The sequence below is a fragment of the Schistosoma haematobium genome, chromosome 5, assembly GCF_000699445.3.
Source record: "Schistosoma haematobium chromosome 5, whole genome shotgun sequence".
NCBI classification, from domain to species: domain Eukaryota; kingdom Metazoa; phylum Platyhelminthes; class Trematoda; order Strigeidida; family Schistosomatidae; genus Schistosoma; species Schistosoma haematobium.
The window spans coordinates 1,586,160-1,614,097 of NC_067200.1; the positions used below are offsets into that span (position 1 = coordinate 1,586,160).

The 27,938-nt window shown below is 35.2% G+C and overlaps 1 protein-coding gene across 1 annotated transcript; it reads right to left on the reverse strand.

Annotated features, from left to right (window-relative positions):
- NME6 (Nucleoside diphosphate kinase 6) lies at positions 1-27,459 on the reverse strand. The gene is made up of 8 exons (XM_051217272.1): positions 27,017-27,459; positions 25,218-25,469; positions 19,013-23,835; positions 16,689-16,791; positions 15,537-15,576; positions 13,461-13,544; positions 9,217-9,293; positions 1-5,050 (listed from the first exon to the last, which is right to left on the reverse strand). The coding sequence occupies exons 3-8, from the start codon at positions 19,079-19,081 to the stop codon at positions 4,971-4,973; spliced, it is 453 nt and encodes a 150-aa protein (XP_051064649.1). The 5' UTR covers positions 19,082-23,835; positions 25,218-25,469; positions 27,017-27,459; the 3' UTR covers positions 1-4,970.
- Positions 27,460-27,938: the final 479 nt, after the last annotated feature.

The following is a 27,938-nucleotide window of genomic DNA, read 5'->3' on the forward strand; positions in this document are numbered from 1 at the left end:
CTTTTCCGTTGTGCAACTACATAGCCTGACATACCGTTGGTGGCTAACAAATACACTGCTTCTCATACATTCCTCGTCCTATCTTCATTTGTGATTGAGTTAACTGGAGTCTAAATCAAATACTATCTACATTCATAGACTGTAATTGGAATATATCACATTCTACGTTGGATTATATCACTGGAGAGTTCTTCAACCCTATCAGAATCACCAAGCATTTATAATTGTGGATTTACAATACTGGACCTAATCAGAACACGCAACATTTGGTCAGTTTAAGTAACGTTCCAAATTTTTATTGTATTTGTAACAATTAACTGGTATATATTAATATTACTATTGATCTTTGGTAACTTTGCTGATATTTTTCGCGTTCATATCTATCTGGTCCGCCACAAGCGCGTACAATGAACGGATTGCCACCACCACCATATGGGCCAGGACATGGAGTGATTTTAATTGATGCTCGTTGGTTGTTCTTCAAATTGACGAGGATTTTAGAACTGTTCGACATCCAGTGACACAAATGTCGTATCATTTATCTAGATCCTAGTGATGTTTCATTGTCTATACAACAAATTCCAAATACAATACGGTCATTTGTGCTCGAAAAGTTCTACTTGCTATATATTGCACTATTTCGGGAATTCTTGACTAGCAAAACAATTCGAGTACTTCTGATTGTCATACATTTTTAGTCATTTTTACAGTATTCCAATTTCAGCACTGGTGATACTGATTGGTTTGTTGTTCTACTGGAGATGGCATTAAAACTTTTTGTAAATTTGTTTTGGAATTGCGTCCATACTGTCCATAGATAATTAACTTTTTCTGGGTGATATCTTGGATATTATGAAGAGTGCTTCTGAACTATGCACTTAGTTCAGTGATTTGGGAAGTTGCTTAACCGGTCCTGTTCATTTTCTTTGTGAAAATAATGCATGGTGTTTGCAGTACATTTTCCTGGATGCAAGTTCACGACCAACAGCACATTTGATGATATTGCTTGTTTCGTTAGAGGGGCAGTGGAAGAGAACGTCCAGGAGTAATGTGGGTCTGATTTTAACTCATCTTGATTATCCTTTAAAATCTGGAGATACAACTCTGTCGGTAATTATAGCAAGGATTCATGAATGAATTCTTGTTATGTAATTGATGTATTTGAACGTTCCCTAAGGGTGCAAATTACCGATTTCGGCGGGTAGATTTGTGCTTTGTCGTAACGCCTCGGATCGTGATGATAAATTTAGTTCGTATTAACTTACGCGGTAGTATAGACACAACTGTGTCAAGCCGAATATCTCTGAAGGTTGACAAGTTGAAAACCCACATTACTATATTTAGAAAAATATTTTGACCGTCAACATTCGTCGTTTTGTCTTCAGATTGTTTCTCAATACTACTAACTAAAATTAGATTCACAGCCTACATAGTCAGGGCAATTTTTCAATTGTAGATATGTCCCCAGTGGAACCAAATCAAAAATCTAGAGAAGATTTGCATGAAGAGCTATCTGAATTCACATTCTGTACCATTTCGCAAACTTTGTGTGCTTACTGCTTTTAATATAACCTCAATAACCACGATGTGACGTAATGTGGTTTATGTTTAATCAAAGTCAATGAATTCCAATAGATAGAGATAGATTGATGTATTTTCAGCTTTTCGTTTTCAGATCCTAAACTGCCATCTAGAAACCGTGGAGTATTGATTAGTATGATGTGTGGATATCGACTTGCTAGACACGCACAAAGAAGCCAAATTATTGGATCTCACAGTTAAGTCGAGCTAATCGTTGACTTTATTGTGCTCTTGAGCTGGTACCTCTACATTAGGCAGCCCAAGCTCGTGCGGCCTTTATTGCTTCGGAGTTTGATTTTACAGACGTATCCCACAATTTCCGACATTCGGTACTACCTGTTTGTTATTCGCGCTATTGATATTTCCCTTTCAGAACTTCTGTTTATAGATTGCTCATCACCAACTATACTTCTAGGTCTATAATGATTATTTTGTTTACACCTGAGGCTTTATCAGTGATGAAGCCCAATATCTCTTCACAATCTGTCAGTTCTTTTGTCTCGTCTCTTGGTTGTTAATAATGTGTCAAAAGTTTCAGCTTTGTTCGGAGGCTCAAAATCCTCAAGCATTAGGAGAAGCGCCGTGAAGCACGATGTCTTGCATAATCACCATGATTGTAATTATTTGATGTTTGAATTATTTGAATTGTAGTATGAACTAAGAATCCCGAAAATAACATATATGACTCAAGAAGTACTAGACGCACACGAACGAATGCATTGTATTTAGAATTCGAAATCAAGCATTCAACAAGTACAAAGAAATCATCAGTTTATTCAAGCACCACACCCACCATGGCTTAAATTAGGGTCTACCTGTCTATAATCGATTGCACGTCTTCTTCTTAAGTTCATCCTGTGTCTGTCCGACATTATATTGGGTAAAAACTCGATATTATCTAGAATGTGCTCATTAGTATTGGAATTACCAACCAAAATCGAAACAGACTCACCTAGAATTGTATACAATCAGCATGTCGGTTTCGCACTGAAATCATTAATATCTAGAATTTAAACCACAGATTTTTCAACAATATCCTCCACCACGAAATAATGTTGGATCATTATACACCCAAGTTATGAATGATGTGGTTTTACTTAAAACATATTCCTCACATTGGTCAAGCAAACATTAGAAGTGACTTTGCGATTAGAATAAAGAGCAGTTGATATGAAATCATCCGAATTGTAATCAAAACAGAGCTCATTTAGTACTTGTGCTTCGGATTGAACAAGTTTCGCACAAGAAACAAGTGCATTATGAGAACAAATAATATTTGATAGAACATCACGATTTGATTCTTCTGAAATAGTTTCCACGAACTGCATTGCAAATCCTTAATGAATTATCTGCATAGCCTTGAGTATGCACTGAGTTGGGATGACGTGTTAATGTAGTGAAATTTTTTATATCCTCAGGAATCACTTTACAAAATCTTCCTTTATTGCGTTTGAAATTTGTATACTTAACATAGTCTATCAGCAGCTCCTTGAGGGTTGTATATGGAAGCGAGATAGGTTTTTCCGGCATAGCCAGAGCTCTTAATAAGCTATATGCCTCTTTTCAGATGAAAGTAAAGAAATGTGCCACAATATTAATATCCTCATCATCTTCCTTGGTCATAGCCCAGATTCCGAACCTTTCAAAGTAATCATCAAAATCATCAAGATCTTAATGTGTATCCAACAATTCCATCACAGGCACTATCGCGACGCCAATTTGGTATTTCAAATTATTTGAATTGTAGTATGAACTAAGAATACCGAAAATAACGCATATTAATCAAGAAGTACTAGACACGCACGAACGTATTGTATTTAGAATTCGAAACCAAGTATTCAACAAGTACAAACAAATCATCAGTTCATTCAAACACCACAAATTACCAACACAAAGAATATGCAGCTGAGCCAAGTCCAGTGTACATATTATGTTACCAGTTGCTGAGTTTCCTCTGCATTCCATCCTCGACCAGAAAGAGATATGTGAGCCCACTACAGTGTGTTTTCGAGACATTTATTCAAATAAGTAAACACCGACAAAAATACTGCGAAAAATGAGTACTTGACGCCGGGACATATTTGCACTCACTGGCTCCCATCCTAGCAGACTGCGCGCTTATTAGGAATCCCAAATATAATGCATTCAGTTGTACTCGACTAGATCTACCTGGAATGGCACTATATCGAAATCTCTTACTTAGAAAATCAGTCTAAATTCTAATTGTCATAGTTTCTCAAGGAAGTCAGAATATACACTGATCACGAAAAAGTTTCATATTGTACTGAAAAAACAGTGCGACTCTGCAGCTTCAAAAGTGAGCAATTTGAAGGAAGGTGTCTAAACCACTCGGTGTTTCATGCATACTCATAAAAGAACTTCAGGTGGAAATTTATGTGGAAATAGATGACATTACTTTTATGGAACTTTAACTGAAAATGTTGGATGAGATAGTTTTACATATTCGGGACGATCAAAACTATATAGTTTGCACATGGAGGATAACTGGGTCTAACATTTCAACCCTAACACCAATAATGAAAGTGAAGGTTGTGCGGACGACTTATATCCTTAATCTTGGAAAAAAGTACCTTCTTTATTTCACTCTTTTGGCCAAAAAATAATGTACCATGAAGCAGCCTCGTTTCTGAACACAATACTTTTAATTCATTTACTACCTACAGTTGTTTCTGAATAATTCAAGGTCTTGTGTGTGATCAATATTCATGACATTATTTAGTGAAAGACGTAGGTTTCCGTTTAGGTTACCGGTGAGTAAATTCTGATGCTCACGTTTCAATAAAACAATCGCCAGCTTCATTCTGATTGATCGCTCCTAGTCATTTAAAGGTCATCAGTGTAGTTTCGGCAGTAACACCCATCTATGAAGTCGTTGACTAGTGTAATTAAATGTGCTGGTACGTCTAAACTACCTGGTTTGGATTTGCAAGGTTATCATAAACAATGCTTAGAGACATATGCAGGTGTACTCAATGAGCTCTTTATTCCTACAAACTGTTTTCAGCGCACACAAACTAGACTCGATGCATTTCAGTTAGAAAACGAATGTTAAGATTCAGATTGCTAATTATCTGATATCCTATGTTAACAAACCTACTTACATAAGTCACAGAGAAAGAGAACAATTTTGAAATACAAAATCTCAGCTGGTTAATATTGACAACAAATTACAATAAACGAGTGACATAAAAAATATGTGAATATAAATCATATTGTCAGTTGTACTATTTACAGCATTTACTTGTTGATACACCGACATTAAATAACTAGACTGTAAGTAGTTTTGAAGAACTTTAATTCATTTTCAGAATAAATAAAGTAGAATAAAGAACTTATATATTCCTAAGTAAATATACAAAAAAGTTATTTCATAAATCAGAAAGGATACTTTCACAATTGAAATTAGGAAAGAAGAATTTAATTTCTTTGAACGCATTTTCTTGTGAATCTGTCAATATAAAGAAGAAAAACAACAAATGAAGTTAATTCATCACAATAGATGTAAATGAACTAAATGACATCTAAAAGGATATGATCAATTCTGATCTTTATGATCAAACGTTGTCAGTAAATCTAGCTGCATAACATTAATTAAGGAGACATTCAGTTTCAACAAGTCTCACGTTTTCGTCTAAATATAGCCTTCATCCAACGGAAAATTGACGAACAAAACGTATTATCTTATAGTGACTCACTTTTATCACGAGAACACGATTGGTTTATTGAAAACAATTATTATTATAACCAGTTGTACCAGTGACTGTTTTAATGTGCTTTTGTTTAACTGTGCTAAAAGCATCCATTATTCTTACACTTCGATTGTGACCTCGCGCGAATTCGGTTACGTTCTGTAGCCAAGATTGTATCCTGGCACGATCTCGGTATCCTTTCGATACCACGAGATCGCCAGCAAATATATCTCGACTTGGTCCATTAACTGCCTTCTGATATTTGGCTTCCGGAGGATCTTATGGAGTCATTTGGCACGCGTTTCTTGGTAGCGGTGTTCATAGTCAATTGGGACTCGACGCCACGCTACAAGCTTATAAAGCTTGTTGTGCAGTATCCATTAAACCTATTGTCATTTCATTTACGGTAAAATCATTATTCGATTCATCCGTTTCTCATTCGTGTTAGGTATGCTGAGGAATAATGTGCCAATCATTATCATGTTAAGTCTAATGATGTCCTTGGACGTTGAATGAACATTTCCTATTGTCCGTTATTTATTTCACTCGTTAAATATTGTACAGATGTTGTTCTCTATTTTATGGTACGATGTAGTCTGCTTGGTTAGCATATAGAGTACGTCTGAAATACAATGATTCATAACTCAGAGACTGTGACTTGCGTTCTTGACTCAACTGGCTGGGATAGACAGGGCCAATCGGGACTCTAGGTCGTCCTTACGTGTCGCACTGTGATCGATCGATAAAACCTGCAGTTCACACGTTACAACAATTCGATCACCCCATTGATCTCTCATATTTTTAAATGATCTGAAACTTTTCAAATCTGTTATCATTATCATGCAATCCATTTTAGTAATCTCTAGACTTTATATACAGTCACTATCTCACTCTCTTATGTTTTCGAATTTCATATATGACTTTACACATGTTTAGGCTGTAGTGACCTACTTTTATCAAAAGAACGCGATTGATGTTATGGAAACAATTATTATTATAACCAATTGTACCAGTAATTGTTTTTACCATACTTGTTTGTTTAACTGTACCATAACACATACATCCCTCCACTGATTGTGACCTTGCACGAATTCCGCTACGCTCAGTAACCACACTTGTACTCATTTGGCACGATCTCGGTATTCTTTCGATACCACGAAATCGCCAACAAACACATCTCGACTACAGCCATCAACTGTCTTCTGATATTTGGCCTACAGGGGATCTTACTGGTTAACTGGTGCTTCGTCTTCCTGTAGTGGTGATCATAGTCAACCGCCACTCAATGCCATACTACAAGGCTCTCTTCACATTTTGTAAGTTTACAAATCCACTAACTCTATTAATCCACTTAGATAGTACCTTTACGTCAGACTACAAATTTTATTTATACGTTAGTTGATATGCATTAAATTTATGAACAACGCTTATCTTCCACATTGTGTTTTACCAGATATAAGTGAAGGAGTACAGTAGTAGATTCAAGGTAATCAAATCAAAACTTGATATAAGATTTATAACATTTCATGAGGCATAGATTTTGTTACATAAATAAACAAGAGTAAAGTTAGTTTGAAGCGCTTGTGAAGCTACAATTACTTTTCCAATCTTTACGTTTCTCGAAAATTTTCTTCTATGAATAAAATACAATAAAACCGAAACATGTGTTTTCCTTAGGGGGCCACACACGGAGCCTTCGACTTGAAGGAATGATCCACAAGGCAGTGGATCATCGTAACGAGGTGCAGTCTCATGATAGGCAGTAACCAACAATTGATTCACACGCCATTTGTTTCTTCGGGGTACTGGGGTCCATGTGCATCATTTGTTTGGAATCAGGGTTTTCTAAATCCCCTAGATGGATCCTCCATATCCACTAACCCCGTTAAAGCGCCAGACATTATCTTTTCGTCTGCTCAAATCCGCAAACAGCACCAGTGCCAAAAGGTAGTGAGTGGGAATTCAATGTCAGTGGCCGTTTACTCGTGGCCATGGTAGAGAATTTATAGAGGGAGAGCTGAATTTCCCCGTACCAGAGCATTTGGGTACCTTATTCTGGTTTTTCAACAAGGCATTCAATATCATAATATGAATTAATATTGAAATAAATTAAAGGCAATTGTTTTAACGTTTATTAACAGTCTTACTGACTCAATAATTCTATAATAATCCTAAGAAAACATTGATATGTTACGAGATAAATATGAAGATAATTCAAGCCGAAAAAATCCCAATACAGGATCATCATAATAATAATAATATTGAATAAAGCGTCTCTAGTTCAAAGTCATGAGACTTATAAATGTTGCAGAAAAAATGACTCCATCTCTCTCAGAATCCATTTTTCGAGTAAATATTTTTAGTCGATTAAAGAAGAGATCAGTGTAAGTGATGTCTGTTAGTGAAAGTAAAATATGCTTGGCCGTTGAGCCTGGACAAACTGTCATAGCCCACGAACTATTAACTATGTAGTTTTCCATCTTATTATTGATTTCCACTTTGGACTCATTGTGTGTGAGATTGCTTGTGGTTGTATTGAATAAAGTATTCTCTAATGCTAATCCGATTCGCTATTTTAAGTCTCGAATTCTGGGTCCTAATATAACGTGATTAGTCTTATAAAAGTATTAACGTATCATCGTAATATACGTCTGAGAGAGAGGATAGATATTGTAAGTCATATGTTATAACAGTAGTAAATTGTTAGACGACGTACAGTTCCAGTAAAAAAAACACAACAAAGAACAGCATTTTGTATATTATGTAGCCATCTGGGAAAATCCCTAACAATATCTGAACCCATTTGAAATATAACAGTCATTTGTAAAAGTTGAAGTTATATTTCTGAAATATGGTATATAATTTTCTTGGTTGGGCCATTAATCAGTCATGCGTTTTCACAAAGAATAAGCGTCTAGATCCAGTCAATTAAAATTATGACAAGTGAAACCGATCAATAATTACAACAAGTACTTCAATGTCCATAGGTTTAATGGTATATTTCAACAATTTGAAGGATAAGAGTAGAGAATTGAAACGACAAAATTGTATAAATACTCAAGAAACACTGCATTTTGGAAAAGCTAAATCGAACGTGATGACGACAGTCTAAACAAACGTAATAATTCGTTCAGTACTAACGACTCATCAGACAGGCGTGTGTTAGGGTAAATATATCGTACCAACAAGAGATTAGTCATGACCCAGGTAATCCAGTCATAATTTTCTTAACCATAAGATTGGGTAACGCAATACCTAAATGACAGTAGGAGCACCACTTATTTTGAGACTGCAAATTTGTCCTAGGGACAAGTGGCTACTAATTCGAAATATAAGTCCACTGTTAGCAACTGACTTCCTCCATCTAAACAATTATTTTACAGTAGCAAAGTGCATATATACAGAGAGAATCACTGGGTTCGAGTCCTGGAGTGAACATCAATTCTGGGATGCAGGTACATTCAACTGACGGGTCCCAAATAAAACAAAGCGGCGCGCGTCTTCGATTCCACTGGTAGCCACCATCTATCTCTGCATATAATGATCAGTATGTTGCCGGAAATCCTGTTAACGAAATCGTCTTGAGAAGAATTAACTACTTAACTAGAATACAAATATTTCGAAATACCTATGTTCAACATGACTCAATCTCTTGTATTTCTCGACAGTCACTGAATATAAATGACAGCATCATAACTAGTTATTACTTTAAGCCTTTACACCGTAATTTTGTGGTCGAGAAAAGATTGAAAGTTGAAGGCATAGAATCACCGATCCTGGTTAGTCGAGAGAAAGAATGTAGAATAGAACTAATACAAACAACAGTGAAAATAACAATACGAAGTTTTGATAAGTATAAGCTTGAAAGAAAACTTTAAATCAAGTTTATGTTTAAATAATATCATAATTTATATCAACTTCTTACCTGATCCATGAAAACCATTTCTGGTATCTGTCAATCCAAAACGACCACGTAAACTATTTGGTTCAAATACAACTGTCCTAAACATTGATGAAATAAGAATTAAAGACATGTAAAATGGACTCCAGCTGGAGTCATAAAAAGATATGTTTGTCATTACTTTGAAATAACGACAAAAATCGGGAAACGAACTGTTGAAATATTGATAACCCTTGGTGGTCCTACTGAAAAACTTGGTCTTAAATCTAGTCAGTTTATCGAGTGAGGTAGAAACCAAATTTGTTGGACCAAGAGCGGTACACGTTGGTTGACATCTACTAACAATACAAAAAATAGTAAATATGCTATGAACCAAACAATATTAAGATGCTTTACATATGCTTAGAAAAGATTACACTCTGATCATGAGCAACCCGAGCAAAGGAGGAAGGCTAGTTTTAATGAATAAAGCTGATAACATCGAAAAAATGTACTCAATTTTGAATGATCCGACTAAATTTAAATGACTCAACGACGTTAAGGATATAAATATGGAAGCAGAGAAACTACTGACTAATTCGCTTAAGGAATTAGGAAAATAAAGAAATACTTACTCCAACCATTCACGATTCACTTAAACCCATTATATCAAACACACAGCAACTCTACGGTTTACACGAAGTCCACAAGACGGGACTTCCTGTTCGTCCAGTTTTGGATATATATAATTTGCAATATCATAAAACCACAAAGTAGTCAGTTTGAATCCTAGGTCCATTAAACAAACTAGTCGTCAACAGAAGCGTTAAAAACGTTCTCTATTTCATTTCCAAGGTGAGACACTCGAACTTAGTGGAAAACGGATGATATCTCTAGATGTTGCTTCCATGTTCATCAATGTACCATTAACTGAGACGATTAACTTTGTGTGTCAACAACATTTTGAAAAAAACCCAGATAAATATTGGAATTCCCGAGGTTAGTCTTGAAAAATTACTTCTGAAATGTACAACGAACGTCCATTTTGTCTTTAATAATACATATTATAGACAAATTGTTAGAATAGTGATGGATTCACCTTTAGGTCTTATCCTTGCTGATTTTCCTCTTGCGAAACTAGAAACTAGACCTCTCAAGGAAGTTATAGACAAGTTTGACTTCTATTGTCATTACATTGACGATACTTTCATTTTCGTCAACCAGAACATTGGGAAAGAAGAACTCTCAAAGCTCTTTAACAATAAACATTAAGCAATCAAATTTACGTGTAAAGAGGAACTTGATAATCAACTACATTTCCTTGACGTGTTGTCAAACAGAAAAGAAAAAGGTTCTATCAGTAGAAGTGTTTATAGGAAAAGTTCTTCATTTCTTTAGCTTTGTACTCATCCAGTGTAAGAGAACCCTAATTAAATGTCTCGCAAATAGAACTAGGAAGACATGCTTACTTGATACTATAAACAAGGAACTAGATCTTATTCATATGTTGATTGAAACAGATTATCCATAAAGTTTCCTGGAGAAACGCTTGCATATAACAAACAAGAAAGTAAAGACGTAAACGGCTAGTGAGAAACATCTATTCCTCAAGCTGCAATTCAACGGAGATATAGCAGGTGATGTATTAAGGGATAGACTGACTTGAGCAGTTAAGAGGACGTTTAATGTAGCTAACTTCTATCTATAGTGCTTGACCCGATCTATAGGGTTTCCTCAACGAAAGGACAAGTTATCTGGTCATGCCACATCTATATATATCTACGAATTCAGCTACTCCTATGGAGAAAGCAATATTGGAAGCACTACCAGACAACTGAGCCAACGAGTTAGTTAGTAGCTCTCTGTTTGGCTAGGAAAGGGTACCATCGAAGCAATACGCAGCTCTGTTCTATCAAATTTGATCGATAGCGGTCATGTAACAGATAGAAATGGATCATTCAAAATTATTTATCATATTACTACTAGTTTTCATTATGAGGTTCAATCTCATCGCTTAAACATAGCAGAAGCTAAAGAAATTTAAGCTAACAATCCAAGTCTTTGTATGCATAAGAAACTTTATAACATTTTTATCACTTCGTTGACTGAATTAGCCTTTATAGTCAATATTATTTATTGTTATTTTCTATACTGTTTGTTCGTTTAATTTTCTTCATCCCCTCCTATCCTTTTCCCCCCAAAATAGATGCATCATTGTCTAATTATCAGAACACTTTTTATTACATAGTTTCATAGTTTTTATGTATGTTATTTCAATATCTACATTTTTCAAGTCATTGGTTTATTAAATTAACTTGGTGTTGTTTTACTTGTGTCTTCCGATTGTTATATAGAACTGCAGTTGATCAGTCTCTTATTGGCATATGTGCATCGTGTACGGATTGCCCCGATGTATGCCAACATGAGACTGATCAATTACATTTCTAAATAGCAATAGAAAGATACAAGTAAAACAACATCTAGTGAATCTAAACTGTACCACATTGCACAAGCAGGTGGCTATCAGGACTCAGTAACTAAGTAAATAACGCGATAGCGTCTGGAGTGAAAGGCACCGGGTTCGAGTCCTGGAGTGAACATCATCTCTGGGATGCAGGTACATCCAGCTGAAGAGTCCCAAATAGGACGAAACGCATGTCCTGGATTCTAATGCTAGCCCTACCCTACCTATTATGAAACATGGATTCAAGTTTTTGTCATTCTTATCAAAACTAGTGCACTCGATATCCTACTATTAATTTGTACTTCCTACTTATTATGTTTATTTATGTAATCTAATCCACTATTATTAACTCCGCCTGTAGCTCTTCTAGAGTTACCGCCGGTCCCAAGACCGGGTAAAGGAGGGTTGGGCATAGGGTTAGCAACTCCATCCCGTAGAAAACTAACTCGCTAAAAAATGCTAACCAAAGTTCCACTATTATTATCATTGAATCATACACTGCCTTGATTGGTTTAATAAGTTCGTACATGCACTGCTTGAAATAATCACTAAGAAAATGACACGAATAATTTACATATTTTATGAAGAAATTAAGGAGTTAATGGTCTTTTTAATTTCAGGATCGTGGATACGCACTGCTGAAGAGTCCTACAATAGGACGAAACGGCCGTCCAGTGCTTCGAGTTTTTTCATATTGGTTTAGCTTTAATGGACTCATAATCTCAATGATTGAAATTATTAAAATATCCACAAAAACGTTTTTGATATTAGATATTAACTGATTTCCGTTAGAAGAAAGTGAACATATGTTTTGAATTAAAATGACAGGATGTCTACGCTAAGCGATTACGTAATAGTAGTAATGAATTTTGTGTTCCTTTAGACCTTAGTGCTAAATGAACTTGATAGATTCAATTGAAATATATCTTCCAAGCATGTTTGATATTTAGTAATGGAAGGTATTCAGAAAAGAACTAGTATGCTAATGAAAACACTGGCTTGTAGATGAGTTACTAAATACCACAGAATCTGAAACTGAAACTTACTACCAATCGGTTTGAACAAGAGACAACATATTAGTGGGTTGATTAATTTTGAAATATGATCATTAATTCACACCCTTATCATTAAATATATTCATTGAAAAATTATCAACGATGGTTAATAGATCTGTAGATTAAACATTTTATGCAACTGTCTTGTCATGACAGAATCTCCATATTCATACTCGTTTATTATAGCTCACATTATGGATTTATCTTAGACAACCATTGAAAACCAGTGAACACTGGATTACGGTCTCGAACCAAGATCTTAATATTTAAGCTGTTGAAGTGTCGTACAATAGTTTAGATTTTCAACTTGAATTTTTGATAGAATGCAATCATTTTCCAATGCTAATGGCAAATAACTGGCTCGTATCCGACAGATTTCAAATCCCATAGTCACGGCTTCTAATTAGACTTCCGAGACTAATGTCTTAGAATTAGTCACCGATGAGCACATGATTATTATTATTAACGTAAGGGTTTGTAGATATTGTGGATTAATGGAATGGTAGCTAGGTGATTAAATCTTTCTACTCTCAATCATCACGTCGAACACTATGAAATTCCCTCACCTACATCAGTTGAACCAGCCTTAACATTCAAAAAGGGATAGCTGAAAACCAATCAAGTGGAAGTTACTAGTGAGAAAAAAACATCTACTATTTAATGTAATGAGCTAAGAAGTGCAACCGTAAAATCTTTATACGGATATATGTCAATAATCAATCATTCCATTTAAGGAAAGTATCAAACATATTTAAAAACACCAAGTTTACCGATAAACTTTAGTGGGACCGAGCAATGAACGCCAAACAGATATTGCATCATTACCAGCAAGAATATACACTCCAAGTGGTCCGCTATAATATAAGAACAACATAAATGTAAATGTAGTCAGTCAAACAGTTGGTTACCAGTTTTAAAAAGCTTCATAACAACCAATTTACCCGGTAACTACCAGACTAAATGAGAAAAAACAATTCAGTAGTGATGTCAGTTTGTAGACGAATAGTTATGAATAATGGAAAGTTATGCTTGGTGAAAGCCCTGATATAATATGTAGTATTCAGAATGCGTAGAGCGACAATACAAACATGTTAGGAATGTATTTCTCTTTTCCTCTCTCTCTTTCTAAGTGTAAAATGTTGCCCCCGCCAATCCTGAACAAATGATGAGCATATCGCGCAACAGTCAGCTCATTAATACTTTATGGCTGTCAAACGTGACCCATGAGGGTATAAGGCATATATATTGGTTAGAAGGTTTTGAAGACAGGTATCCACAATGCATCCCCAGAATATCGTGGAACTAAATAGTGTTTCGTTCAAGTTAGACAAAAATGAGAAATCAACTGATATATTTATGAGGTGTATTACCTAACCACAAACAGGAATAGACAGGAAAAAAACTACAGATAACCAAATCAAAACATGGTGGCGTCAGTCCATAAATTTATTGACTCCTAGACAGAACCATATTGTAAGATTCATGCTTTCTCATAGGCAAGCGAAAACAACGGTTGGAGATATCTGGTAACATAGATTGGAAATGGTCACACTAGTGAAGATGTATCCTTATTTTATTTTCCTTTACGTATTAAGCTTTATTAGTACTTCGTAATTTGTTTTTCGATCGAATCTATCACATCATTTTAAATCATACATCACCATCTTTAATCTTTCTAACTATAACTGATTATGCCATTATTTAAACTCACTTGTTGCTCATTTTGTCATCCTAATATGGTAATGGCAACAGGAGCTAATACATATTTGTCTCAAACTATCAATTGATCATGATTAATCGAATGTCCCACAAATACACTGGTACGGCCGAGGGTGGAGAGAGTCCGTTCTCCCTCACCATATACTCTCATATGGCCACGCGTATACAGCAACTTTCAGGGAAGTCCTACTCACTGCCTTTTCGTGGCGATGATGTTTTTTTTTTACCAAATTGAGAGGACGAAAAGCAAATTCCGGCGCATTAACACAGTTGGTGGATATTGAAGATTCACCTAGGAAAGTTGTAAAACCCTGATTCCAAACCAATGGTGAACATGGGCTCCAGGATTCTGAAGGAACAAATGGCGTATAAACCAATCGTTGATCACTGGATACCATGGGACTGTATCTTCTGACGTTGACCAACTACCTTGTGGAATAGACCTTTAGGTCAAAGGTCCGGAGAGTAACCCCCTAAGAAAACCATTCGCCTCATTTTGGGCGCCCGAGCAATATCATAGCCCATACACAAACCAAGTGACTTGTTTGGCGTATATATATTCAGTGACTCTTTGTACGAATATTTAGGTTCTTAAATAAATAAATAATAAAGATTAGTCGAACGATCAACAACATACAGCAAAGTTATTTGGTATTCAACAAAATGAGATCAAAGATAGTTGAATAATTGAAAAATAGTTAAAAAATTTTGAGACAATCAATCATTTGATACAGCAAATTACTATTTTCAATTATAGTGAGAATCGTTATTAAAAGTAAAATTTAAAGTGCTTCTGTTTAGGCAATCGGGTAGTATACTAGCCTTCACAAACAAATCGAATGACGAAATGTGGAGCATATATATTTAGTGCCTCCTTGTACCAATTTTTATGTTGAGCATTAACATCATTGGATGTCAACTTAGTGGTCTACAGGTTAAGCTTTCACGCGCAAGACCGACAGGTCGAAGGTTCGAATCCTACGAATAGGATCGTGGATGAGCACTGCTGAAGAGTCTCGTACAAAGACGAAACGGTAGTCCAGTACTTTCAGGTTTTCCATAGTGATCTAACTTTAATTGACTCATGAATTTAACTATTAAATAAATAATAATAAAATTGAACTTACCAAATCATATGATTAACAAGTCGATCATAGAAAAATTTACCTAAAGTGAAAATTTATTATTACTTTTTAAAAAAAGAAGTAAACTGGTTAATTTTGTTGGCAAATATTGAGTTTCAGTAGAAAGTACAAAGCAAAAAGAGAACAATATAAGTTTAAAGATATTTAAGTCCATAGTAAATCTTAAGGTTAGGGAGGAAGAATGTTTGAGAACGGCCCACAAGTGAACTTGAGGAAGCTCTGAAAGAGCCGAAGATATTCCATCATATAGAAGAATATTCTAGAATCTCCACGTATAGTTTCCCTATTGGACAAATGCTAAAAGCCACTGGATGCGGATTGGATGATTATAATAATGATGATTTCATTTTTACTAAAAACTATAAATACCTAAGAGTTTTGTACCATATTTGAAGCTGTTCGGAATCACATTCCTCGTCAGTCGTCTTCTGTCATCTTATTTGAAACTTGGAGGGTTCTAGCGTTCGAGTGTTCAAGCTATATGCGGTATATCAAGAATCTAAGCTTTAAATATAACTGAATACATTTGTAAAATCTCAGGGAATGAATTTGAAGTGAATTCAACGTTTCGTTTGTCAATCTGGTCCAAGGAAATAAGATCCAACATCGAACATCAGATGTTCAATGTTTGATCATATTTCCTCGAAAAATCTTGAACCAGATGGCTAAGTGAAATGTTAGGTTCACCTGTAAGTTCATTCGCTGAGATTTTACAAATACATTCTTCCTCCTTAATGTCTCACATCAAATTGGCGTTCAAATACTGTGAAATCACTCAATCGAATTAAAACGAAAGTTCTTATAAATCTTATGATTACTTTTTATCGCTGAGAATCGTCAATTACTTGATATTATGGGTAGACATCAATTGACCATTGTATAACACTTATCCACCGAAGACAATGAAAGATGCTTGCGCAATGTGAGGACTAACGATACTACTAATGAGTAGAGCAAAACACAATTAGATGGGAGAGAGATTTGAACCTATGACTGCGATATTTAAAATGCTTTTGTCAGTAAACCATCGTTCTATCCACATAGTTAGTTGATTCTAGTGGAAATGATGTTGAAGTCATTAAATTAAATGGAAATATATTATTATCGGTAATGATAATAAATGCTCCTACTTACCTTCGTGTTCAGCGTAAAATACTTGAGCACGATCGCGCGTCATAAAAACCTCTTCATTATGAATAATTTGTAATTGTGCATCGGACATCACAGATTCAACATACTAACGTTTGATAAAATTACATGAAATTTTTAAAACTATGGATTTAATTAGTTTTAAGAAATGATTAATGGAGAAATAATTAACTTGACAATGATACTTATCAGTAAGCCGATATGCATAAGATTCTACTCTTCGTCACGCGATACCGCCCCTAAATGCCCCGGTACGGCAAAGAATAGGGAGTCCGCTCTCCTCGAAATAATCACACATGGCCACGCGTATATAGCCTCCGCCACGGAAGTCCTACTCACTAACTTCTCGCAGCATAACCGTTGTTTACGAAACTGAGAGGATGAAAAGCGAATGTCCGGCGCTTTAAGCAGTTAGGTGGATATGGAAGATCCATCGAAGGTAGTTGGAAAACCACGATTCCAAACCGATGGTGTACATGAGCTTCAGAATCCTTAGGAAAGAAATGGTGTATAAACCAATTTTCGGTCACCGTCTACCATGGGACTGCATCTCCTTACGTTGCACCATTGCCTTGTGGATCAGACCTATAGGTGAAACACTCGAGGAGTGACCCCTAAGAAAACCAACTGATTCTGCCTGGGCTCCCGGGTAGTATATCAGCCCTCACACAAATCAAATGTGGCGCTAATCTATTTAGTGCCTGTTTGTACCAATGTTTATACGTTTAGATAATGATAAACATGCAATACCACTTCGAGTCAAAAATTTGATCAAACGAAATTTCAACAAAACCAGAAGCAAAAAAGCTGTACAATCTTCCCTAATAATTTAACTTTGCTGAATATGTTCAAAGCTACAAACCACTTTCATTTGGTATTAGTCTATTAACTGATTTGTAAAATTAGATCGATCAACAAAGTCATATGAAAATACAATGTATTATAAGGTTGTAGTTGTTCTCTTACAAATTGTAATTCAGGACGTTAAACAGGAACTTCATACATCCTACCTATCAATTTTAGGTCCTTCAAAGTTTATTGATTATTTTATTTAATAAAATAATTACCAATATTTCCAAACTATTACTGAAGAATATATAAAGTTATATATAATTAAGAGGTATTTTGCAAATATATCAAGGTTTCATGTTATTAAACAATCAGATAGATTCTCTACTTCAAACTTCGATTTATATTGTTACATCGACTGAACTGGACAGTTCATTCTGCTGTTGAACCAATCAAACTAATCCATTTAATGATTTGAACACAAAAATATTGGTACAAAGAGTCACTGAATATATATGCACCTCACAAGTGATCTGATTTTTGTGTGAGCTATGATACTCTCCGGGTGCCCAAACCGAAGCAGCTAGTTTTCTTAGGGGACCACATCTGGAGCCTTCAACCTAAAGGTTTGATCCACAATGCAGTGGGGCAACGTCAGAAGATACAGTTCCATGGTAGCCGGTGACTAACGATTGGTTTATACGCCATTTGTCCGCTTAGGATCCTGGAGCCCATATGTACAATTGGTTTGGAATTGTGGTTTTTCACTTTCCGTAGGTGGATTCTCCATATCCATTTAATTATACACCCACCACTATTATAATGTTAGGGTGTCTAAAGTGTGCATAAATAGATGCATTAATTCTAGGTAGTTATTTCTCATAATCAAACGACAAATATTGTTCCCCTATTTTCCTACATCTCAGCAAAGGACGAATTACTAAGGGTGAACTGTTTTTCAATTCCTACAGTTGGATCCAATTCTATCTCTAGCAATGAAACGATGATGTAATCATTAGATTATCTTAGATTTTTATGACAGAATACAGAATTTTAATAGCTGAATTCATGAGTCGATGTAAGCTAGACCACCATAGAGAACCTGGAATTATTGGATTGCCGTTTCGTTCTAGTATGGCACTCCCCAACAGTGAGCGTCCGCGATCTTGCACGCAAGACTAACTACTAAAATTACAACAATCTCCACAAAAACCCCATTTCTGGTCAGAATAGAGAATTCTTATATGATCAACATATGAGTAACACAAATCCAGTCAAATATGTGTAAATTCATATGAAAAACAATTAAAATTACAATGTCTGTAAATAAAGATATAAGTGTTGTTTAAATGATGGATTAACACTCAGTATGAAATAAAACAATTCCGTCTGTAACACTTCTAGGGTTATTACCGGTCTCAAGTCCGTATAATATAAGAGGGTTGAGGGTATGGGATCGGCAACCCCATCTCCTTTAAAAATAACCTTGCTCAAAGAAAAAAATCTATAAATGAACTTACTTTACGATAATTTATAAAACGTTGAACATCTGGTTTCAATATTGCCAATGTTAATTGTTTCATTGACATATTGAACACTATGATCTAAAGATTTTTACAAAAAAAATAACCCGCAAAGTATAATTATTACCATCATTATTCTAATTGAAGAATAGTATTGAAATGGATCTGAGATACTAATTGATACATTGAAATGGGATATGATTAGCTTGAAAGAACTCAGTAAAATCATATTGTGGAGATAATATGACGAGAAAAAAGTTCAAATGATTATTATCAGAAGGGGTTTTTATAGAGATTATAGTAATTTTAATAGGTGAGATCATGAGTCGATTGAAACTAGACCATCATGGAAAACCTCGAAGCATTGAGACTCCTCAGCAATGCGCATCAACGACTCTGACTCGCGAGATTCGAACCCAGGACCTATTAGTCTCGCATGTAAGCATTTAACTACTAGACCACTGAGCCAGCACCCAATAGTATTATTGTCTAACTTCAACTAATCCACGAAATTAAGTGACACATCTATCATTGTCATCGGTGAGTTACTATCTGACAACAAACCCAGTTGAACTCCACTGGTCACTGCTTCTCACTTGAACTCCAGGATATATCTATTGAAGCCAGTCACTAGTGAGCATATGTTGATTAATATCAGAAGGGATTTTTGTGAATATTCTAGTAATTTTAATAATTGAGATCATGAGTCAATTATTATTAGCTTTATTCAATATTTTATTTTAAGTACAATATGGAATTCTCAGCATAAAGTGTTTCAACAAGTTTCATTTCCTTATTTCTTGATCTATCCTTGCAATAAACATTGAGTAGTCGCCAGTTAGATGTTAACAGTTAAGGAATTGACATCTGATTAATTTATATTCTTTTCGATGTACATTGCCAATAACCACAATGTCTGTGATTGGGCTCTTTCGTAACTTCTATAGTGAAAGGTTGTGAACTTTTCATTAATTCATTTGAATAGGTTATGCAATTAATTGATATAATGATATTTTGAAACAAACAAGGAAATAGATCATTTGTTGAAATATCTAGATAGCAGGAACAAGTAGATCAGATATTTAAGCAGATTAGCTAGTTGATTGACAAAATATTTTTTGTCAATCGATCACTCTGTATATTCAAAAGATTCCAATAGCTGATCAATTAACAAAAAATAACCTGAAATCCAAACAGATTTCTATACTGATAATGTTGACTAGAAAGACGATAAAAGCCAAGGTTAAACAAACCAGCTCCATCAAAATCTTCCTCATGAGGTATAAATCTTACACTAACACTATGTGTTAATATGTATTCACATCAACTTCACAATCATATTCAACACTTTCGTAAGAAGCAGTTGATAAAAACTTGTATTATCAGATTAGTTTGATTACATCGTTATTCATATTCTTTTCAAATGAATAAACAAAAGGTACAAACAACCAAAAAATCACTAAGCAGATGTTTATTTCTAGAAAATAACTCTCCAACAATTTCAACGACTTGCTTTAAAATGAATCCATATAGTTCCAATTAGGAGTACATTTCAGAAAGTAGACCGTTACCAACTGATGGGATAAAGTGATTATCGAATCACATTATAAATTGACTAAAGTTCTAGGTTAGTCTGAAAGTAATGTGCCTGCTGCAACATCTAAAGATTACCTTTTTGATTCTTGATGATGTCATAGATATATTCTGCAGAAACGATCACTTCAAATAGATTAAGACGAAACAACTGTCCACTGATTTCTGAACACTGTCAATACTTCTTCAACTGTTATCAGCAAATGATACAAACAATCAACATAAGTAGAAATATCAGAAGGGGTTTGTGGAGATTTTTAGAAATTTTCACAGATTGAAATCATGAGTCAGTTGAAGCTAGCCCACCATTGAAAACCTGGAAGCACTGGATGGCCGTTTCGTCCACAAACCCCTTCTGATAATAATCATCTGCTCACTAGTGACTGACTTCAAGAGGTACTCCTGGAGTTCTAGTGGGAAGCCGTTACCAGTAAAGTTCAACCAGGTCTGTTGTGAGATATCAGCTCACTGAAGACAATGGTATATGGTGGCGCAACTTCGTGGATTGGTTGAAGTTAGACATTAACACCGTTGGATGCCGGCTCAGTGGTCTAATGGTTAAGTGCTCGAGCGCGAAGCCAGTAGGTCCTGGGTTCGAGCCCCGCGTGGTGCGGGATCGTGGATGCGCACTGCTGAGGAGTCACATACTAGAACGAAATGGCCGTCCAGTGCTTCTAGGTTTTCAATGGTGGTCTAAATTCAACTGACTCATGATTTCAATCTGTGATAAGTAGAAATGATTCGAAATTATTATTGATCAACAAACACAAAAGAACTCATTTACCTTTCACTCTCAATGACTTACATTTCAAGAACGAATACGAAAGAAAAAAACAAACAAACAAATAATCACATTAAATGATTTATTAAAGATAACTTATTACACTTTGTCATTCAATTAAACAATCACCACATGTACATGTAAACATACAGGAATGATTTATGATTATTTCAAAAATAATAACAATTTGAAGTTAGTATACACTATACATAAATGAACACAGTAGGTAATAATGTAATTAATTAATCAATCAATCTAATTATAAATGAAATAAAAAACAACACTATCAACACCCCTGGTACAACCGAGGGTGTGGGGAGTTAGTTCTCCCTCTCCAAATGCTCTCACATGGACACGCGTATACAGACATTGTCAGGGAAGTCCTACTCACTGACGTCTCGCAACAACGGTGCTGTTTACCTAAATGACACGACGAAAAGCGGATGCCCGGCCCTTTAGCCCAGTTAGTGGACACAGAGGGCTCACCTAGGGGAGTTAAAAAAACCCACAATTCCAAACCAATTTTGCACATAGGCTTCAGGTTCCTAAGGAAAGTAATGGCGTATGAACCAATCGTTAGTCACAGGCTATCAAGGGACTGCATCTCCTTGCATTGCTTCACTGCTTTGTAGATTAGACACTTAGGTCAAAGGCTTGGAAAGTGGCCTTCTAAGAGAACCATCTGCTTTAGTTTGGGCACCCGGACAGTATTATAGGCCACGCACAAATCAAGTGACTTGTGAGGTGCATATGTATTCAGTGACCCTTTGTACCAATATTTATATGTTGAAATAAATAAATAATACTATCTACTACAGTGTATGTGTATACCACATATATTGAGATATTTTTAAAGGAAAATCAAATAACACGTGAATGTCTATTTGAATACAATGATAATAATTGAAACAAACCGTCTATCATGGAAATAATACAGTTTTTTTTACATCCTAGAAAATAACAACCCCTTACATAAGACTGAATTATCGAAAACCAAATTATCGTAGGAATGTAATTTCAATTATCGATTGTTTTGTTCGAATGCTTATTACTACATTCCATATGATATTGAAAGTGATTGGTTTCAACACTGTGATTATTGAGGAGTTTTTTTATATTCAACAATAAGTCACAGTCAATGTAAGATCTGAAATATGTATTGGTTGAAATTGGTACACTTCAAATCAGCACAGAAAAAGCGGAAGTTAGAAAAATGAGAAGCAAAAAACAGGAATTAATTTTAACACCAGGAATTTAAACATAAGAAATACATATTTCAGCAAAATTATGTAGCAATTAACAATGGAATATAAGACGACGGTTTCGTCCTATTTAGAACTTGTCAGCAATGAATTTTATAAACTTCGAATAGCTCACACTAACAATCAATAACTTTATGCATTGATTGATACAGTAGTAATTTAATAATTGAATTCATGAGTCAATAGATGCTAGACCATCATGGAAAACCTCGAAGCATTGGACAACCGTTTCATCATCCTAGTAAGGGACTCCTCAGCAATGCGCATCTATGATCCCGCCCCGCGAGATTCGAATCCAGGACCTATCAGTCTCGCATACGAACGCTTAACCTCTAGACAACTAAACTGACATCCAATAGTGTTTATGTCTAACTTCAATCAATTCACAATACAGTAGTATTGATCATTCAAAGATCATTTCTATCATAATACATGCATTATTTTGTGATAACCGAAGTTACTTATATTCTTTTTCTTTCACATACACACTATCATTTCATGCCTCATTTCAATAAACTATATCAGAATGGGTTTTGTGGAGAATTTTAGAAATTTCACAGGTTGTAATCATGAGTCAGTTGAAGCTAGACTACCATTGAAAACCTGGAAGCACTGGACGGCCGTTTCGTGGTACAGGATCATGGATGCGCATTGCTGAGGAGTCCCATACCAGGACGAAACGGCCGTCCAGTGCTTCCAGGTTTTCAATGGTGGTCTAGCTTCAACTGACTCATGATTTCAACCTGTGAAACATCATCAAATGTACAAGAAATTCACATACATACGGGGTAAGAACGTAGAAATAAGAAATTTTGCTTTAAATAAACAAAATAATCTCTTAGTTACTAATTTAAATGAATAAAAACTAATTCACAAAAAACAAGATTTTTAAAAAAAAAATTTATACAAAAAAATAATAGTTACTATTCCATCTTATGAAAAAATGATGTAACGGAAATAATAAATGCCGATCTCGTTAAGATTTCATTTTACGAACAAGGATGAAATGATGACAACAATTGATCATCAGGACATGATGATGATGTTAACGAGAATGATGTGGTTGTTGTTGTTGTTCTTGGTGCTGATGATGATGTTGATGACGGACACTGGTTCGATGACAGAATTTCACCTAAGATTGGAATAGTCAAGTTTTCTGATAAATCCGGCAATAACGATGTATACTGAAAATGATAATAAAAAAATTTTATAATAGAAAATTGACAAACGATATCAAAAAATTTGAATATAAACAAAATTCATTTACAGCTATAAATTGAACCTATTCAGATTCAGCTCTCCATCTCCAAGTGCTCTCACATGGATACGCTTATACAACAACTGACAGGGAAGACCTACTCACTGACTTCTCGCAACACCGGTGTTGTTTACGAAATTGAGAAGACGAAAAGCGAATGTCCGACCCTTTAACCGGGTTGGTGGACAGTACTAGGGACACACCTAGGGGAGTTGGAAAACCACAATTCCAAACCAATGGTGCACATGTGCTCCAGTATCCTGAAGGAACAAATGGCGTATGAACCAATTGTTGATCACCGGCTACCATGGGACTGCATCTCCTTACATCGCTCCACTGCCTTGTAGATTAGACATATAGGTCAAAGGTTCGGGGTGTAGCCCCAGTTGCTTCGGTTTGGGCACTCGGGCAGTATCCTAACACTCACACAAACCGAATGATTTATGTGGAGCTTGTAATGCTTGTGGCTTAAAGCAATATCGAGGCAATCTGCACAGTACGCACATATGACTAATCAATTGTGGTCCTGAACATCAATAGGAAGATTCAAACAACCAATACAAATAAGGTTATTTTATATGCAAGTAGCATTCCGCACGAACCGCCCCGCCTGGAGCCCCTCTGAGGCTACTGCCAGTCCCAATCCCGGATAAAAGAGGAGGGTTGTGTATAGGGTTAACGAACCCATTCCTTAGAAAACTAACTGGCTAAAAAAAGTTGCCAACCATTCTTCAGGAATCGGTCAAAACTGGCGTGCTATTGAAAACTAGAAAGCACTGAACATATACGAAACCTAAAATTCTTAATTTGAATTTCTGGGAGTGTAATCAGTGTCCAGTGTTGAATAGTCCTGCATTCAGACAACACGATCACTCACTTGCTTCTTGGTTATCTTCCATGGTATCCCACCCAACGACCTTATTTTTCATCCCCTATTGGTATTACCATTTAGAGTTATTTGATTTTAATTCTATTAATTCATTTCATAAGGTTATAAATGCATTAAACTGTAACAAACTTGACTGATAAATATTTGTAGTGATTCATATCAGAAGGGTTTTTATGGAAATTATAATAAATTCAATAGTTGAAATCATTAGTTAATTGAAGCTAGACCATCATGGTAAACCTCAAAGCATTGGACGACTGTTTCATCATCCTAGTAAGGGACTCTTCAGTAATGTACATCGACGACCCCAACTCATGAGATTCGAATCCAGAACTTATCAGTCTCGCGCTGGAGTGATTAACCACTAGACCACTATAGTGATGACAAAAGACAACAATATAAAACAATTAAATAATTACTTGTGATATACGTTGTAAACCATTTTCTAATTTTTCATTAGCTAATAATAATCTTTTTAAATTATTCACAGCTTGATGGATGTTTTCAAAAGATTGAGTAGTAGCGGTAGTGGTAGTAGTATCTTGTTCAATATTTTCATTATTCAATGATTGATAAGATTGTAGTTTCAAGTTCATATAGACTGGTATTAATTGAGATAATTTTTCATGGAATTGTTGAATCTTCTTAGATGATTCTTTCATTTTATCGATCTAATTAGTGTAAAGAGAAAAAAGAGAAAGAAAGAAAAAAAGAAAAAATAATAAAAACGAATAACTTACATATATGTAATTGAGTATAGAGGATAAAGTGTAAGTGAATAAATAAATTGTAATTAATGAAATGAGATACTGCGGTGTGTGCTACTTATATTGAATTAAGTAGTATATGATGTTAGTCGTGAACAGAAAGTCTGGCAGCAAAGAGACAAGATAAACGAACAGTAAAGAATGGAAAACAAAATGCAATTTGTATGAAAATGCAAGAACAATGAATTCTGAATCATTTTGAGACAATCGATGGATATTTTGCAAATTATATATTTACTATTTGGTTGTTGCATTTTGTTAACAAGTCCTGTAATTTTGTGCATATTACATTCGATTGTCCCCATCCGTGTTCTGTTCACTACAATATGAATAGATGAGGAACGAAGTTATAACTCTACATAATGTACTCATGAAAGTGATGAAAGGTTGATGTCTTTTTTTTGTTTTCATAGGCTACGAGTGTAAACATATAGGATGTGCATATGTTTATATTACTTCATCTCAAGATCGAACGGTAGGCGAGAAATTATAAACGAAGTAAGTAAGTAGACCATGTACCTATTCAAGACTCAGTCTACCTATCCTTGTCTGAGTCAGAAAGAAAGCGAGTAGTATGAATAAACATGGTTTATATACATTATGATTTGGTCTTGCTACTAAACTATCTTAATTGGTTTAGCTTCTTCATTCGCATAGTGGGTTACTTAGAACATGGGTATAGACAATTCTATATGAAGTTCAGGTCAATTATGTTGTCTAGACTGACATATTATCTAGTTCATACAACACAATACAACCAAAACATTTAACTTTTAAGTTGAAATGATAGATAGGAGTTTTAACTCAAGTGGGATGTATTTGGTTTTACTGTACACTCCAAGCTCAATGATTTAATTGAGAAGCTTTCATTGTCGTTCTTCACAACACTGGACATTTCATTTGAAATGAATTTGAAATAACAGCTTAGAGAGTAAAACAGTTGAATTTTCATCCTTTTAGTCATAGGTTCAAACCTCCGTCCTACCCACTATAATTTAGACTATTGAGTAGTAGTAACGCAAACTATTACACCCAAAATTTAAGCGATGACACGAGGGTTTGCGGAGATCATCGAATTTTTTTAGATAACATCGCGGATTGATATGAGTTAAACAGTCAATGAAATTTAGGAAGAACCCGGGGTTAGATTCTCAGGGAGATCATGGATGCACATTGCTGAGTAGTCCCATACTGAAACGAAATAGATATTCAGTATTTCCTAGATTTTAATCGTTACTTTGAAAAAAGTTCATTAATGATATTGACTATAAAATTAATAATAATCACTCATGTACACTTAACTCCGCCTGGAGCTCATCTGGAGCTACTACCGGTCCCAAGCCCGGATAAAGGAGGAGGGTTGAACATGGAGTGTTAGCGATCCCATCCGGTAGAAAACTAACCCGCTAAAAAAAACGCTAAACAGAAAGTAAGTACCGTTTTATACTTACATCAATAGTATGTGTACTTGATGCATCAATTGGGATATTCAAATGATTTTCTTTATTTTCATATTCTTCATAATGTTTATAAAGTATATGATGAATGTTTTGAAGTGTTTCTTCTACTTTATCATGAGCTGATTGAATTGTTTCCAATGACTTATCATTATTTAATAAATTTGGATATTCTTGACGAATTGATAAAATTTTATCAACTAATTGATCCAAATATGTATCGGTTAATACATTAGCAAAACCTTTAGATTTTTGTAAAATTTTATTGAATTCCAATGATGATGATGATGATGAAGAGAATGGTGGAAGTTTCTTTCCCAAATGATCAGCCTTTCATCCATTCAATACAAAATAAAAAGTAGGTTTCTTATACATCGTTTTTTATCAAGTTATATTTATCATTATCAATAATGCTTGAAATGAATTGAGGAAGAGTGAAATACCGTATAGTTAACAAGAAGTTGACATAACTTCACTTGGTGTTGTTTTATTTGTATCTTCCAATTGCTAATTAGGACTGCAATCGATCAGTCTCTTGTTGGCATATATGCAAATTGCTTTTAAAGCAAAGATGGATAGTGGCTAGCAGTGGAATCCAGGACATGCGTTTCGTTCTATTGGGGATTCGTCAGCTGGATGCACCTGCATCCCAGAGATGATGTTCACTCCAAGACTCGAGCCGAATACTGTTCGCTTCAGACGCCATCGCGTTATCAACTTAGTTACTGAGTCCTGACAGCCACCTGTTTGTGCAATGGGGTGAGGTTTAAATTCACTCGGTGTTGTTTTACATGTATCTTCCCATTGTTATTTAGGAATGTAATTGATCAGTCTCATGTTGGCATATTTGCAATCCTATGCGGTTTGCCTCGATATAGCCCAAAGTCACAAGCTTTTTAAGCAAAGAAACGCGTGT

Coding starts and splice junctions, on each gene's coding strand:
- NME6 (XM_051217272.1), bottom strand. CDS start 19,081: ATGTCAATGAAACAATTAACATTGGCAATATTGAAACCAGATGTTCAA. Junction 16,792..19,012: donor GTTTTATAAATTATCGTAAA/GTAAGTTCATTT, acceptor ATCAAACGTTAG/TATGTTGAATCTGTGATGTC. Junction 5,051..9,216: donor AAATGGTTTTCATGGATCAG/GTAAGAAGTTGA, acceptor TTATATTGACAG/ATTCACAAGAAAATGCGTTC.